Genomic DNA, 17,097 nt, shown 5'->3' on the forward strand with positions numbered 1-17,097 from the left:
TTCACTTGCTGTCCATTAGCGGCGGCCCCTATGCATCGCCGGCTGCAGATGGCGGAAATAATAGTTCACTGTTCGTCTCACCAGCCAGCACCTTGTTTGAGTAAGACTGATAAGGGAGCATGAGAAAACAGTGGGAATGCATTTTCACAGACATGAAGAGGAAGTGACATTTCAGAGGTTGAACCTTTTTTTTTTTAACAGCGGACCCCACCCCGAAGAAATATCACCTGTGCGATACGGAGTGCCCTTCCGTTTGCGCCGACACTCCCTCATTCCTTCAAAAGGTGCTGCAATCACTCCAGATGTACTTGGTCTGACACAATGCACTGCTCAGCAAGGGTTCGGGGAGCTTTACAGATCTGATTCGAAGCTTTTGCATCTTTATTTGTTTAAATCTTAAGAAAAAAAAATCAGGCCCGTCCATGCTCAGAGCACATGTGAGAGGAACTCTGGAGACGACTTAAGTGCTCTCCCAGAAGGCCTTGCATTTCCGAGGAAGTCTTGAACCCACATCAGAGAGTATGAAGGGGGCCTGTGGGCTGAAACAGATCTCTTCTCATTTCCCCGCGTGCTCCATCTCCAACGCCCCAAAACCGCACACTGCATATAGACTCTGGGCCCGAAGCGCCCGGGCCGGGCCGATAGCGCGCCGACGGCAGTCGCTCAGTCCAAACAAACGCCGGCTTCTATTGTTTCTGGTGATTTAATCTCTGTGTGAAAAAAAAAAAAAAAAAAAGGAAATCGAGTCAAACAAAACCTTGGGAGAGGAAAAAAAAAAAAGATCTATCAACAACTGACGGCCTGCATTTGTGTGTAGAGATAGGCTTTGTTTACAGGTAAAACAAGATGCTAGTTGAGAGTGAAATGTAGGATGTGCTGGATTATTCAGTAACAATCACACAGATCCAGTTTAACAGCATGTTTTCGGTTGATTAGCGTGGTATGAACAACGTTTATTTACTCAAATCGAAGTGAAGCGGAATGTACTTTTGATTTTGTTTTGGAGTTTTGTTTAGAACATGTCATTCTCCTTTCACCTGGTCAGTTTAGCGTAGCTGCGACCGTCGATACTGCTACTCTGCACTAACGTCAGATAGGCATGGGTACACGCCGTCACGTTATCTTTAATTCTCACTATCAACAAGACAAACAGTAATCATACATTATCAACATTTTCTGTTCTTTGAACTTCATTGTTGAGATATTAGATATATGTTAAATACTGCGTAATTACATTTTAATAGTTTGATCCTGGTAAAAACAGTAATAATAATTCATATAAATGACAATATTAATTGATTCCAGAGTTATTCTATTCATGTCTTCTATACGACTTTATCTGGTTGAGGGTCGCAGGGTGCTGATGCTGGTTCTGGCTCAATAAAGAGTGAAGACTTGAGTCGTGGACACAAAGGGAAAACTCGGGATGCAGAAAAGTCACATTTACACGGCGACGGCAGAAACACTGAGAACAATGTAAAGCCACCGGTGGGAGCGGTTGTTTGCATTTTTAATGAAACCACACACACGCATGGCGAACAAGTCAATCATGTTGGATTGTTATTACAGCGACTGTCAACTAAAATGAAACTACCAGGTCCCATGAGATTATGAACTGGGAGTCACTCTGGAGGTTCTTATTGTACATCAAGACGAACTGTTTATGAGGGCCGTTATGCAGACGTGCGGTCGCAGCGTCTCCCTCATGCAAGGAGACAGAGTGCTTTCAAAACAGTTTTTGAAAAGTTGCACCTTGAGTGCCGTTCTGGAAAAAAAAAAAAGCATTTTGAGTGGCTCTGAGAACCGTGTCTGAGAGACAGATGCTCAAAATATGACGAACGTTTTTGCATTTTCACTTGAAAACATTATTGAATAAATGGGCCCAAAGCCACCAGAGCGTTTCCAACTCAGCACAGTAAATAACCAATATGAAAAATACATAAAATTGTAAGATAGGTAAGGTTAAATAAAAATTAATTCAAGTTAAAGATCGTCAAAAATTCCTCAATCACAAAAAACAACAGACAAAAATTGAAAAGCAAACTTCTGACTCCCGGATTTCTTTGAATTGGCAGGTGCTTGATCATAAAACTGAAGCTTCAACAGTTCACTGGGACTCTAGAGTCATTAGACGTCCTCCTCCAGGCATCATAAATATCACGCTCACAGATATCTGTGCAATATATTTCATTCTAGACCAAAGCTTTGTTCACAAACATCACCAGTCTTTGGGCCATGCCTCCAGCGAGCAGAAAAAAAATGCCCCCCCCCCCCCCGATCACCGAATCCTGCTTTAAAAGGCCTCAGCCGTCATTAAGAAGTAAAAATGACTCTTCCTCTGAACTGAAGGGGAGAAAATGCGCCGGTATCTGTTGTGGGAGAGTTAAAAAAAAAAAAAAAAAAAAAAAAGCTTCGACAGTAAATTCCTCTCTAAATCTTCACAAGGTGCGGCTGAGAAGCGGCTCAGGGAGGGAGTGAAGGGGTGAAGCCAGGTCAGACACTTAACCTCCGCATGCGGAAGAACAGCAACAGACTTCAGACCATTAGCAATGAAAACACGACTGACAAAACGTGTGATCACAGAAAGTCAGGGTGAGAAAGAGTGTTTACATTAAGCAGGAGGCAAACAAAACCTGGAAATATATGTGATAGAAAATCAGTTTTTTTTTCCCTTTACAATCGTGCGCTGCCCTTTAGGGGACATAAAAAAGAATATTTCAAATTGAACAATGACTCATAAAGCTGCTGAAGGGAACAATCCCCCCTACTCCTGTTCCACCTGAACAAAAACTACACTGTAAAAAAAAGAAAAAGAAAACAACCCACAAGTCTACATTTTTACGCTGGGTTATGTGTGGGACTATTTCTGGCCTGGGAATCAGGGGAGGTTCCAGTAAATTACTGCCAAGAAAAAGTCCTGTACATAACATAACGGGCAACCTTGGCTTTACACGTGTCGGTCAGAATACGAATCCAACAAAGACATTATGTGTTAATCGCTGAGTTTTTTTTCATGCTGGAGAGTGACGAATTTAATACTTGCCTTTCTGCAAATCTCTCTTTAAATTACAAAAAGTCAAAAGTAGACCATTGTTTAAAATTCCCCACTTGAGTCTGCTCCACTCATTTTTCTAAATTATGCGGGGTCATTAAAGTTTTACAGCCGCGCTCATGAACACAGGCCTTCGCCATGTTTCCACTCATATATTGTCTCTCATCATCACTCTTGGTGAACTTTATGATTGAATGCAAACAACTCCTAAGTCCACCAGTTCTCACATAACCCAGTATGACATTTCTTCACAATCCTTCACTGAAAGACACGGTTACTGTTACTGACGCCAGATAATCGAAACAACAAAAATATGTGTGGTCATTTCAGGGTTGGTTTTTTGTGGATATGGTACTTTAATATGACACATGGTACAACTTTATCAAAATATATTTGTCTTGTTTGACAAGACAAGACCAAACCAGATCACACAAAGGCAAATAAGCCCAGATCGGACAACAAGAAAAGACAAAATGAGACCAGAGGCCTGGACTACAACACTGGATCTTCTCTTGTCGAGATAACGTCAAAGATTAACTCTGGGTTTTCAGTACTACGATGCGCGTTAATTTTTCACCGGGATAAATCACCCCGGCAACTTACTCTGAATATCTGATAAGCGGTCAGAGCTCCGCCTCCTGGCCAATCAGATCTCCAGGAAAATGACCCGCCCACTCTTAAATGATGGTGATCGGTGCGCGGGTTCATCGCTGAGAGAGAAATTAATGACGTTTTGAAGGACGTTTTAGTTCTTGACTTGTTCCAAGTCTGTGTTTCTCCACGAGGGTTGATCTGGAATATTGAGGTTAGCGACCACACCTGACTGAGTAGCAGAAGTCAAAAGCTCATCCGATGAAAGGCGATTTTCAGGTTTTTTTAATACACCACAGTCTAAGAGTCTACAGCCCGTAAAGGTTGGGAAGTACTGTTGAACTGCTTTTGATTGTCTCTTTACTGCTGCTACTGAGTGAAAGCCAATAACAATGTAAAGGTGCAGAGGTGACAGTCGGGTGTGGAGCGTTCAGGTTCAATCAAACCATGAGAAACCATGATAAAAAAAAACAAAAAAAGAGGGTCTCTGCAGCGGTTATCATCCTCTTTCATGGCTCCTCATGTAAGAGGACCTCTACCTTGTCAATGTATCTTTGCGTCTGTGTCATAGAGACTGTGTGAGCTATGCCCCCGTGTCGCATTCCTCTGCCATCCAACCTCTGTCCGGCCTGGACTTTCCCACAGAACCCTAAACCCCGTGAATGAGAGTAGGCCTTTGTTTCAGGCATTTTTCATCCTGATCCCGGCAACTTCCCCGTGCTGGAATGCAACAGGAATGCCAGCTCCAGCTACCTGGCATTAGAGAGTCTTTGTGCGGAAATAGGAGAGGCTGAAGGAGAGAGCAGGTCAAAGAGCTCCGACAATGGAGGGCTCACTTCTCAAGGTGCCCGGCCCATAGCGGCGGCTGACCGGGGTCAAGTCCCATCAACATGACCAAGGAGAAGTGAAAAAGTGCCACTGTCGGCATGTAGGGCAGTTTTGCTCTGACAGTTCCCCAGGTTTTCTTTCCTTTTTTTTTTTTTTTTACCTACAGTACAAATTATTAACAGGAGCTCTGATGTAGCAACTGATTGGCATGCGTGCACAGGCTGCAATGTGCCGCAGTTAACAGGCTGTTGTGAGGCTTATCGCGAGCCTCAAGCTGGAGCGGCGAGGCCGCGCTTCGCCCCAAGCTGCAATTCCTCTCATTCCTGCATACTGAGACACGGGACGGAGGAGGATTTTTAATTTGAGGGGGTGCCAGAAAAAAAAAAAAAAACGAAGATGGGGATTTATTACCACCATATCTCTCGACGCCCAAATGAGTTCTCACGGGGCGCAACGAGACGTCCGTCCACCTCGTGTCTCCACAAAAAAAAAAAAAAAAAAAATTACAACGCAAACAAACTACCTTCATGCACAGTTGGAAGCAGTTACAGACAGTTAGCCGACCCCGCCGGTAAAAGCCATTTCAGCTGCAACCTGAGCGGGCCTGCCGCTGAGACGACAGCTGATCTTCCCTGGATCCCAGGTCTGAAGATAAGGACGCGAGATAAGGCCGCGAGCTGAAGGGTAACGACAGACTTATGAAGACGAGGGTGGGGCATCAGGTCGTATATCCTTGCATGTCTCGAAGACAATTATCGAGGGGCCTCCGGTCACCTCCGGTGAGAACCGACGTCTGCAGAGGCTTCCTCACTCCAGTGGAGCTTCATGAACCGAAAAAACTGAGAAAGTCTTCAATATTTCCAGCTGGAAATTCAGCAAATTGTGAACAAATTCTTTGAAATGACATGTTTTCTGCAGGAACAGCCACCATTAGCCTCCATCTATTTCTAAAACAAAGAAAAAATACAACTACTGTATAGGCCATGGCTACTGTGGTATGATTGGCAGTTCAATACTGGTACCATTTGATATTTTGAATCCAAAGAAAAGGGAATCCGCTTCACCTCCAACTGTCTTTTTTGCCTTCGACTGCTCGACAGCGCTTTTCCTAGAAAACCCAGCAGATGCTGTATTTATTGCGCCGGGATTGCCAAGAATCTCGGGGAGGACAGCCTGAAAACACAGGCAGAGAGAGAGAGAGAGAGGGAAACGTTGTGTTGACCAGACTCCTTCTCTCCCGCCTGAGAGGGAATTCTATGAACTCACAGGGGAAAGATAAGACTCCGCTCATGACGTGCAGCGTTCGTTTCAACAGAAATTCGCCATAGTATCTTCACAGACACGGCACGTATGTTAACAGCCCAGAGAGAAAAAAAGGCCACAGCTCCAGTCTGATTTTATATTTTAATCCTCATCACTCAGATTCTGCTCTTTATTTTTCATGACGGGTAGATTTTCAATTCTATCTGCTTTATCTGATTCACCAGTTTCTTTCTCTCTTTTTTTTTTTTTTATGAGAGGAAAAATCTAAGTCATGCAGCAGATATTTGCCTTCAGTTCGTGTTTTTCTATTTACAAAAGCAGACTTCACCATGGTCACCGGGCCTTGCAGGCTGGAGACGGAACCATTTCCTATGTGAAACCTCATGACGTAACCAGAAACAGGCTGCGCAAAGCGAGACGACCAATCCAACAGATCTGCTCCTGGGCAGGTTCAATAGGTTCTGTAGGGTCAAATAAATCAGGGTGGAGATCATTTGAAGGGTTTGAAGGGATTTGGGTGGGGGTGTGGGGGGGGGGGGGGGGGTCACTTGTTTCCTGTCAAGGGGAAGTCGACTCCTTTACAGCTATTCACTATTCATCCTGCTGCGGGCAGAAAAGGAGAAGCGCGTAGAGACAGTGTGACAAGCAGTTCCCCTTTTTAAAGCTGCAGAAACGAGGCGTGTAAATTCTCAATGAAATGAAGAAATGGTCGCGGAGGAAAAACCAGTTCACTTTACGTGCGCGGAACATCGATGTTCGTTACACTGCACCATAATTATTTGGTCACGTAAACAGTTGCAGAAGTGCAGAAGGCCGCTACGCACTGCATGGTTATAGACGATTGCGTGAAACAGAAATTTGCTTTTCAAATGGAGGTAAAACTGGAAACATCATCCATCTTTGTCTATATTTACAGAAATGTTACTCGAGTTACAGCTCCATTCTCTATGTTCATTTCTTGAAGGCACCGGTGCAGGAAAACGTGATTCTGTTTGTATTCAAGAGGTTTTTTTTAAGTTAAGAGAAGGGTTACAGTTTTTCCAGCCTCATCTGTTTCCCAAGACTTGTCATGTTTGCATCTTCTCTCATATGTGTTTTCTTTTCATGTCCGTTATGAAAAGATAAATAAACAAAATGAAGCGGCGCAGCGCCCTGCAAACACGAGTAGAATGAAGCTTTATAGAAGAGGGATGAATATGTCTTCCTGCCTGTCGAGTGTCATGTAGAGTTTGCTCGTTCGGTTCAGCTTTACGGCTTCCTTACTGCTTTGTCTCGCAGCGGCGGAAGAGCACAATAAAGTCTTTGACAAGCGGCATAAAGTGTTGATCGTCTTCAAACGGAATGTGGCGGTGAGGCGTGGCAAGCCGTGGCGTTTAAACCAAAAAAAAAAGAAGAAGAAGAAGAAACGAGAGAAATCAAGTCAGACAGAAGCGTCTATCAGAGCCCGTGAAACCCTCCACTCACATAAAAGGCGAAAATTCAAGAGTGGTTCTCAAATAGCCAAATTCCACACATTACAGCGGTGTGCTCACCTAGTAACTGGTAAACACACACGGCAACAGTGAGCTGACCGTCTTGGCTTATTCCCCCGAGTCCAACACTTCCAGAGCTGCTGCTGCGGCCTACGTGCCCGCTCGCACCATAAATCTTTCACTTTGAGTTTTTACAGATTTATTGTGTCAATCACGATCGCCGCCACACAAACAAAATGCAGAAAGAGAGGCGGACGACGCCGAGGTGTCCTTGACAAACACCCGGCTGAGATAAAGAGTTGAAAGTTAATTGCGGGGATTATGATCTGCCATAAAAGTGTGTGAGTAACCGACGCTCGCCCACACAGACGGAGGCCGGGGGGGGGGGGGGGGGGGTGGGGGGGTCAGGCGTCGTACGCCAGACCTCGGGGTTCAGCCGTCCGGCGCACACAAACGCAACGCCGGTTTGATGAGAACGTCGTCTCGTCTCAGAACGTCGTCATCATTCATTCATATTTGAGAAACAAAAGACATCTCAACTTTCAGTGTTGAAGTTCTCCACACTACTACAACGTGTTGTGCAGTTTAAGGCCTCATTTGCAACACGGTTCAAGTGAAAACGCATCGTTTTTTGTGCTTTCGTTTCAGAAGAGTTTCACGTTTTCAAAGCAACGTTTTCAAAACAATGTCCATTTACATGGAAACGCGATGTAGTTTTTATCTGGAGCCACTAGTAGATGCATGTGCTGCTTGTTACTGCAACCAAACCACACACACACACACACACACACACACACACACACACAGAGAGAGAGAGAGAGAGAACAATACGCTGTGAACATTAAAAACAGGAGCACATGGACATCCGTGTGGACAGACGACACTGAAGTCTTTAGACGAGATCACGACTCCTCAAAGGCTATGATCATTTAAAATGTCTGCATTTGTCAAACTGCCTGGACTTTGGAAAAATAGCCCTTTAAAACTGGGGGTCAAACTCATTTTAGTGACTTAAAGTGTCTTAACTCAAAACTTCTGCACAAAACATCCACATTCAATTAGCTCCTACAAAACCTTGAGGAAGTCTTTACATTGCAGAAGCTCAAATATACAAACTGCAGGGTGATTGGAATTTTGTATTTCTGCACTCGATTTTTTTTATTTGATTACCTCGACAATTGTTATGAGGTAACTTGTTTGTGTCAGTGTTGAGAGGGACGATACAAGCGGGTTAGTTTGATGCGTCGGCCATTTTCAAAGTGCAGTAGGCTCGTGGATCATAATGTAGTTTGGGCACCTTTGCTTTAAAGAAACAGATTTCCCGAAGGTTTTAGTAAAGCAACCTGTTTAAGGGTTAATAAATGTAAGGAGTATAATAATTTGAAGGGAATCTCTTATCTCTTTTTCGCGGTCATGCTGCAGTGCTTCTCACAATCAACTCGACATTCCAGAAGTGTATGACTTCAATATTTCCATATTAAACACACTTCTTTGATCTATTGTTACTCTAAAACCATAATTACCTTTGACTGATAACTCATTAAGATTTTGGCATCGCGCAAACAAAAGCAAGAGCTGGATATTCTCTTGTCAATCTAAATATTTATGACTCGTACAAAAGACTGTACAAGTCATTACTCGGTGGCGTCGGGCCGCTTTCCAGCGAACGCTTCAGACTCCAGAGTCATTAGGAAATGAGTTATCATCTCTTGTCAACAATGCAGAACTTCTGGCCGCATCTGTGACTGTGAGTCAAATGAAAACACACTGGTACCCCTGATCTGCACTCCTCCTCCTCCTCCTCCTCCTCGGCGATGACTAAGCATGAGGCCTGCCGCTGCTGCCTCTGGCGCTGGGCAGACATGTTCCATTCTGTCAGAGCTCAGAGGCACATCGACACCACTTCTCACGGTTCCCTCGGCGCTCGGCTTTCTGTGGCCGCGACCGCGACACCTCGCCTCGTCAGACTGCGACGCGCTGCAGCCTGGAAGCTCCCCGGCTTGTCGGTGTCGGCGCGTCAGCAGATGCAACGAAACAACAGAGCTGTTCTCACTCAAATGTGTTTTATTAGTGTTCAAATAACGCATGAGAGGAAAGCACAGAGAAGAGAGAGTGACTTCATGAATGAGTCCTGCAGCAGGTATTTCCCCCAAAACAGAAAATGTCCCCCCCCCCACCATATATCACTGGGTGAGTGCACAGCGTGTGTGGTCTGCCGAGGAAACCCTCCTGTGCTTTGAGTCTTCATCGCCACCTACTGGTCAAACCCTCACGCAGCTCTGCATTCCTCAGGAAGTCAGAGGTCAGAGGTGAAACCTTCTCCAAAGATCAGTATAATTAATTATTAGAAGATAATGGGATTCCTTTTTTTTTTTTTTTTCTTTAATTCCTATGTTGGACCAGGTCACCTGAAGAGTTCACGTCGTCTGCTCAGCCGGAAGCTTCCGGTTGTTGGACCTGCTCTGAGCCTCTTCTGTACATCAACATGTAGGCTGTGTTACTGTGAAGAGACACACAACGAGCAATTTTAAAGTCATTCTTCAGATCGTCTTGCGGAGTTAAGATGGCGGTTGCAGCAGAGGGACGAGGAAGTGAAAAGTGTTTGTTGTTCGAAGACAATGCGACAGCCGAGATGGATTTCTTCTGCTTGTCCTCGCAGGGAGAAAAACACACAATCAGCTTTAAATGTCCATCAAGGAGCCAACAATGAGGCTTTGTTGAAAGTTTGTAGCCGCTTCGGCAAATAAAAAAAGATAAAAGCTGAATTACGTCAGCTTAAAAATGCTTTATTAGAACCTCGGATTCAACCCGTGAAGCAACATGGAGTGAATTTAACCCACTGAATGAATGAATGAAGCCCCGGAATGAGGGGGTTCACTCTTCATCTGATAGTAACCGGAGTTGATAACTTGGACATCTTTTTATGTAGTTTATTTCCCGAGACGAATAATGAAAAACCGATAGAACTACTAGAATACATGAGGTTTGTAGATTTAAATTGTTTAACATGCCTTATATTGACGCTTTACATTTGCTTGATCATCAGTCAGGGACACAGAAAACGACTGCAAGTGCTTCTATTTGTAAACACACGTCAAATAATTATAGTAACTTATCATGAATACAACAGTACACAATATATAGACAGTAGAAAGCCTATTTTTGACCAAGAATTGTGAAATAGGTGACTTTTATACTACTTAGAAATGTGATCGTATCATTGACATGTTATGGTGGCTTTAGTGAATTTCCTACCAAGGTTTATGAGGATTTTAAAAATCCAAAACAATAATGTGTATGTTACCTGTTTCTTCCACCATATGTCGTCTGCACGTCCTCCCATGAGACCTGAGAGTTACAGTGGGAATCAAATTAAACAGATTTAATAATAATAATAATAGTATTATATTTTATTTGTGTAGCTCTTTTTAAAACAAAAGAAATTGATTTGTGCCAAGTATTAAAAGCAGTTTTTTTTAAATAAAAACAAATGATGGTAAGAAAACACTGAACATCCCCAACATTATGAGATGTTAAAAGCAAATGTGCAAAAGAAAACAGTAGAGCTTGTTTATACCTGTTGAACGTGACTGTCGTCTGCATAATACCAGCGATTGTTGCCCCCGTGACGGACGTACGCCGTGTAGTGGCCACATGATGTAACTCCAGAGTGCACGACCACCGCGTACAAAGTGTACCTGCAAGCCTCCTGCAACAACAAAGACACTTTCAGCAGTCTGGGTTTTATCAGCGTATAATCTTCAGGTATGTTTGGCGACGGTACCTGGGTGAAGGTAGAGGCCAGGGCGTCTCTCGCCACCGCGGAGAAGTCAAAGGTTTCGGGGAAAGTCAGCCTGCACTGGAGTTTCTGCAGGTCGCCTCGCATGTTACGGAATCGCTTCAAGTGGACACACAGGATCGGAGGCAGGGAGAGCAGGCGGAGGCCCTGAGGGGCACGAATCAAACGCCTCCCTTTAAAGAGTGCATCACAGGAAACACTGGCTGGGATTTGGACTTGTGTGAAGCCTGACCTGCTTGGAGGGAGTCTTTGTCCCACACTGTGCGCAGAAGCAACAGTTCCGGTCCGTCAGCTCCTGGAGCTCAAAGAAGGAGGTCAGGCAGTCTCCCTGAAAGAGTTGACCAGCTAATTATCTGTCCTTTTAACAAGTTTTTAATTCTCAAACAAGCACACGTGAAGACAAAAAGAGGCGTCACCAGAGAGTTGTGGTCGTCCTTGATGTGCAGCGGCAGGCTGAGCAGGTAGCTGCTTCGAGTCTGGACGGAGGAGCAATCCAAACACTGCAGCACATTCTCCACTGAAATGCGGTACAGGTCCTGGATTTCCAGAGCCTGGAGAGGACAAAACAAGAAAACAACAACACAGAAACACTGTGAGGGTGTGTCAATCGAGGAGGACGAATAGAGCGGAGGAGCGACTGACCAACCAGAGCGCCGTCGTCCATCTGCTTCTGGATGAAGTTGAGGATGAAGAGGAACACCTCGTCTGCATCGTGCTGCCTGTTCACTGCAAAACAACGCGTCTCAGGGGAAGAAGCATCCGGCGGCCCGGTGAAATGTGTGAATCTGTGGCTCTTATTACGTCGGATGTTGTTTGTGTGGAGACACCGGAGGAAGTCCTGATGTGGCGCGGGCTGAAGGGAGTCGCCCCGCATGGCCGCCAGGACTCGCTTCAACTGCAGGGGGACGTTACCGACTTCACCACTCCGACCCGCCGTGTCCCACCTGGTGGAATTCATCAACCCTCATTGTTCATCACATTTTTTTTTTTTTCCCTGTAGAAAAACATATTTGTATCCACATGGACACTGTTGACTTTTTCAAATATATAGTCTTTATGACAGCGGTCAGACATAATGGCACCCAGTGTAGAATTTCATACGACCATCAAACATATCAAAAATCCAGCCTTTAACAGCTTCATACAATCATAGGACGAGCCTCACGTTTCCATGACGACTGAGCACGTTGGAATTTAGTGACCGTTCTTAAATGTGTGAAATTTGCAGAATTTGTCAAACGTTCTTCAATGTGTGAGAATATTACAATCAAATAATCATAATAATAATAACAAATAGTATTTGAAAACGTCTAAAAATATATTCAAACAATAGTTACTGCCAGAACTATATGGTGGATGATTTGTCATTAAAATAGTGTATTAGTAAAATAAGAGCCCAATTTATGAAGCAATATTGACTGTAACCATCTTATCCAAAGCACAACGGGGCATTAAGAGGAATACTCAGAATAATTAGTCTTTCATTCTTTCTTTACTTACTTTTCCAGAAGATCTGCGATTTCCCAAGTGGCGGAGAGCGTCTGCAGCAAAGTGTTGACACAGCAGGACAGATGGTGGTTGGTGAGGCCTCTCATTCCTGTCACAGACCGTGGGCAAGGTGAAAGCAGACATCTAGCCGGAGCCACCCCCCCTCCATCCATTTAAACCAGGAATCAAAATGTAATTCACTTGTAGCAGCAGAGTGCATCATGAGCGATTATGGGTTCAAAATGTCAATACAGCTGTCTAGAACACCCAGCTCATGTATATATTGTGATATCATAACAAATCCAAGTGGAGCCGCCCGGGCACTGAGCACATTGGGTTTATTGGTTTAAGACTCTGTAAAGGAGACGTCAAGCAGGCTGACTTCACACACACACCCCGGCTACGTTGTTTACCTTTCTATTCCAATGAAACTCAACTGAAGGATTTAATAAAGCGTGTGAGGAGGAAAATAGTTGTTAAATACTAGCAGACAGCGCAGAAGGTATTTATAACAAGGACCAGACAAAGCTCACAACAAACTGAAGGTTAATAAGTTTCTCCAGAAGATAAACCCCCAGAAATGTGTGATTCACCGTGAGGGGGTTTGTCCTCAGTGGCACCACTTGAGTGGTGTATTGGGTTATTTATAAAACTGTATAAATACTAATACTAATATTGCTTTATCCAACTCAGCAATCAAAACTTGTTATTGGCAAAGGCCGGTTACTACCTTTACAGGTCCAATACATATTGTGATTGTTCAATAATTTACTGTTTTTCAATAATGCAAAAACAAGACCGATGGATGGATAGATGGATGGGCATCTCGCTTGACAATCGAATCAACTTCCAACAGGATGGTGTTGCGGAATATCTCGTTTCCCTGTTAACTGGTGACCAACCTGCTTTCGCGTCCGTCGTTGTCTCATGTAAACATTAGATGTTTAAAAACCCGGCAGAAAAAAACGTAGTTGTCCTGGTGAGGGCCGTTTAACCGCATTTACAACATAGATTCGAAGTGTCATAGCGTTTAAAATAATCTTATTTTAACATCTGCCGCTGGGCGCAACGACAGACGCAAAAGTTGGTCATCAATTAACATGGAAACCAATTTATCCAAAACACCGAAAACTGCGACTATTATTAATCTGACCCAGGATCTCTACAGAATGTCTGAAAGCTCTTGTTAATCATTTTAAATACATCGAGTAAGTCAAATATCATACTGATACACGTTCTTGTACATTTTCGTAATTGTCTTTCACTTTATGTAATTTTATTAGCAAGGTAGAATTGAGAGAATTGAGAGGAAAGTAAACAGCATTTACTCACCAGAATAAGAACTCCTGGAAAACCACACACATATCCGAGAAGACATCGGTGCAGATTGAGTTTGTTGGGATAAGTCAGCTGATTGAAGCTGCAGAAGTGTTTTGATCGCTGTGTGTGGACGGCTATCAGCCTGCCCACAAGAAAAATGGCGTCCGTCCCGGCTTCAGTTTCGTTTTATGCGTTCATTTCACAGAAACGAAACCTAAAATAAGTCAGTAAAAAATAGTTCAAGAAAGCAAATGCAAGCTCAGCCGCCGTTTCAACACTTGTCAAACACTTACTGACGTCATTCCACCTACCTAAATCCGATATGTGTAGTTTTATTTGGATATTTAACTGCCCAAAGTGACCCAGTGACTTCGGGTGCACAGAGACGTCCCTAAACGTGCAGTGGTGGAAGTAAACTCTGCTCTCAGTTTCTATTTTTCTACCAAAATGATGGTTTAGTTTCTATTCACTTAACTCCGACCTGCAAATGTGAAACTGGACTATGATATTAATGGAAAAACACTTTATCAGGAAATAAAAGAAATATTCAGATTCTTTATTGTATTTGCACGGTGAGAATTTAAGACGAATTGTACTTTAATCAAAATTGAATGCTAAAGTTACTGCTTTAAAAACAAATATTTCCTACACAACACTTTTAAATGTATTTCAGTGTTTTAAAGTCCAGTCAGTTGTTAATGGCCATTTTTGTGGTTAAAATACATTTCAGGATCAAATTCATTGGTATAATTATTGATATACTTTCAATTCTTTACAAAATAAATGTACTTAAATAAGGTTGAATAGTTTTTGGAGATTCAAAGAGTGTTTAAGTGTTTTCCAGCTGAAAACAAATCACACACAGAAAATCTTTATAGTATTTTTTTAAATACCCAAACAGGGTCCACAACAAACCGAAAGGGAAAGTGTCTCTTCTACAATGACTTGCTCTGATGATATGGCGCGAACAAGGTATTCCACGTCTGTTTGATCAGTTGAAGAAGTTTGGAAATCCACATGAAAGAAGACGGAAGAGCTAGAAGTGGGGGAAAAAGGCACAAAACATATTTAAACAGTTTGTAATTAAACTTAAAAACCCAGTGTGACTGATTTTGATGTCTCTGACCTGGATCCATCCGGACAAAGAGCATGTAGAGGAGCAGAGCAGCCAGAAAGAGCTTCCTCAGAGGGAACCAGCCGGAGCCGGAGAACCTCACTCTTCTGTGTAGAAACACGAGCATGGCTTCAAGTTTCTGGATGACGGTGCCTGAAGAACACAGAAATAGTCAGAGAAATCTCTCATAGGGAGTGTTTGTACTTATGTGACGGTACATAGTGAAATCTTCATGTTTGATTAGATTTTTTTTTTTGTCTTTCTTGGTACAATTCATCCCTCGATGGTCGTGCAGAGGGGCATATGTCTGTTCACCTTGTGTAAACTGCCTTGAAATGTGTAAATTCTGTGAATATCAACTTTTATTACACTTGGTATTTCTATTAATTTGGATATTAGAAGCGATTTATTTGTCCTTTTGTTATTGCATTTGTCTGCTGAAAACTTGAATTTCTCTCATAATTAATAAAATCGGTCTGTCCGGTGTCTCTGACTCGTATATCTGAAGTCCTGAGTTTGATCCCTGGCCTTTCCACTGTGTCTTTGAGCAAGGCACTTCTCCCAACTTTGCTCCAGTCGACTCTGCTGTGTATCTTTCTTATCCATCTACCTTGAGGTGTCACGGGCTCTGCTGGGGTCTCTGGGTTTGCGGGGTTGTCTGGTTCTTGCATGTCTCGCTCCGTTTCTTCCACGACTTCCAGCGCTGTGCGCCTCTGGTCTTCCGTGAAGGCGGTGCTGCCGACCTCACCCGTCACCAGTTCCCGCGCTTCCTCCAAATGTCCCAGAGGTACCAGGATATGCAGCAGGTACAGCTCCGCCACCGTCCTGAAGCCGGACGCCGTGCTGTTGGCTGGGCAGTGTAACCAGACTCTGGCTGCTTCCTGCATCACTGCAGGCTCGCACACCTTAGAGTAAAGAAGAATGCTGGACAGAAACAAGAAACAAGTCAATTCAACTGGTGTATTTTTGTGAGGCAGCTATGGAGACCAACACAGTGTCTACTTTTAAGATCAGCCATATTACCCTCCTCTTTGTTAAAGTTTGTATTTCGAGCTGGCTCTTGTCACCATGGACCATTTTCTAGCTGAGCTGCTGGGAGATTTTTTTTTTCCATGCTAAACTTCTAATATAACTAGATGTGTCAAACATCCAGTCTGGGTTGTCAGAGTATTACTAATCATTTCACTCCCTTTTGATTCACTTTTTTGTACATTGCCACAACTTTTTAAGGAATTGGACTTGTATCACCTGCTCACAGAGTTTTAATAAGTGATTTATTTTAATATTTTGAGTTCCTCACCATATCTGCAGTACTTTGGCTGGTATTTTCTCCTGCTGCTCGTACTGCTGCAGGACCCAGGAAAGGACTCCAGGCCACTGATTCATCTCAGCCAGAGCCTGAATCCCTAAGATGCAGAAACCAGCCTTAAAGTCTGTATATCTGCAAACACACAGAAAACAGAGTCAGACAAACATCTGAAGCTGCAGGAGGTAGTCAGTGTATTGCCGTGTAACATTAGTAATTAATCATATATTAGTAAATAATCAAATATATACCAAGACACACTGATTGCAAAATAAACCTAAATACTGAGTTATAGATATCAGTGAGAGGCTTCAGAATAGTATCATGAGTGCACCGACAGACGCCCAAAATCAATAACTTTTCTTTCTCGAAGCTGAAAAGTGACTTAAGAGAGGTGATTGAGAGACAGAGTAAACTCAGACAGCCGAGGTCAAATGGAAACACACTCAACATGGAGGCTAACGGATTCACCTGTGTTCCTCCTGCCCCAGGCCGCCCAGGCTCTGCAGACCTTTGTTACACGTGTCGAACACCGCCTGGAAGTCCTTGTGGATCATCATCTGCTCGGCAGCCGTCTGGAGCATGTTGAACATGGGCGTAGAGGAGGATGGGATGGAGGGGCTGCAGGTGGCTCGACCTGCACCCTGAGTGGTTATCGACGTGTTGCTCATCGCTCCAAATTGAAAACAAAAAAAGATAATCCAGAAGAAAATTCACGCAATTTACAACGCAGTGCGCTTTCCTTTCATTTCTGTATGCACCGAATGCAGGAAAACGCTGTATAACCACGTTGAAAATCAATAATTTGCCGTCTAAACTTTCCAAGCTGTTTGTTTACCTCATTTGTCTTCCATGATGCTTCCG

General features: G+C 43.5%; 2 protein-coding genes across 4 annotated transcripts; both read right to left on the reverse strand.

Moving 5' to 3' along the window:
• Positions 1-572: 572 nt before the first annotated feature.
• usp18 (ubiquitin specific peptidase 18) lies at positions 573-13,936 on the reverse strand. Of its 2 annotated transcripts, XM_080518475.1 has the most exons (11): positions 13,826-13,936; positions 12,506-12,602; positions 11,807-11,949; positions 11,652-11,731; positions 11,422-11,556; positions 11,238-11,333; positions 10,991-11,152; positions 10,784-10,915; positions 10,511-10,554; positions 9,615-9,706; positions 573-710 (listed from the first exon to the last, which is right to left on the reverse strand). In XM_080518475.1, the coding sequence occupies exons 1-10, from the start codon at positions 13,869-13,871 to the stop codon at positions 9,637-9,639; spliced, it is 1,005 nt and encodes a 334-aa protein (XP_080374601.1). In that variant the 5' UTR covers positions 13,872-13,936; the 3' UTR covers positions 573-710; positions 9,615-9,636. The 2 variants fall into 2 exon arrangements, with proteins under 2 accessions (XP_080374601.1, XP_080374600.1); XM_080518474.1 differs by lacking the exon at positions 573-710 and having other exon boundaries at positions 9,343-9,706.
• A 589-nt stretch (positions 13,937-14,525) lies between these two features.
• pex26 (peroxisomal biogenesis factor 26) lies at positions 14,526-17,085 on the reverse strand. Of its 2 annotated transcripts, XM_080518657.1 has the most exons (6): positions 17,072-17,085; positions 16,705-16,906; positions 16,228-16,368; positions 15,538-15,851; positions 14,940-15,080; positions 14,526-14,849 (listed from the first exon to the last, which is right to left on the reverse strand). In XM_080518657.1, exons 2-6 carry the CDS (start codon positions 16,902-16,904, stop codon positions 14,749-14,751), a joined length of 897 nt encoding a protein of 298 aa, XP_080374783.1. In that variant the 5' UTR covers positions 16,905-16,906; positions 17,072-17,085; the 3' UTR covers positions 14,526-14,748. The 2 variants fall into 2 exon arrangements, with proteins under 2 accessions (XP_080374783.1, XP_080374782.1); XM_080518656.1 differs by having other exon boundaries at positions 16,705-17,072.
• Positions 17,086-17,097: the final 12 nt, after the last annotated feature.

Source organism: Blennius ocellaris (genome assembly GCF_963422515.1).
Source record: "Blennius ocellaris genome assembly, chromosome: 22".
Taxonomy (NCBI): Eukaryota; Metazoa; Chordata; class Actinopteri; order Blenniiformes; family Blenniidae; genus Blennius; species Blennius ocellaris.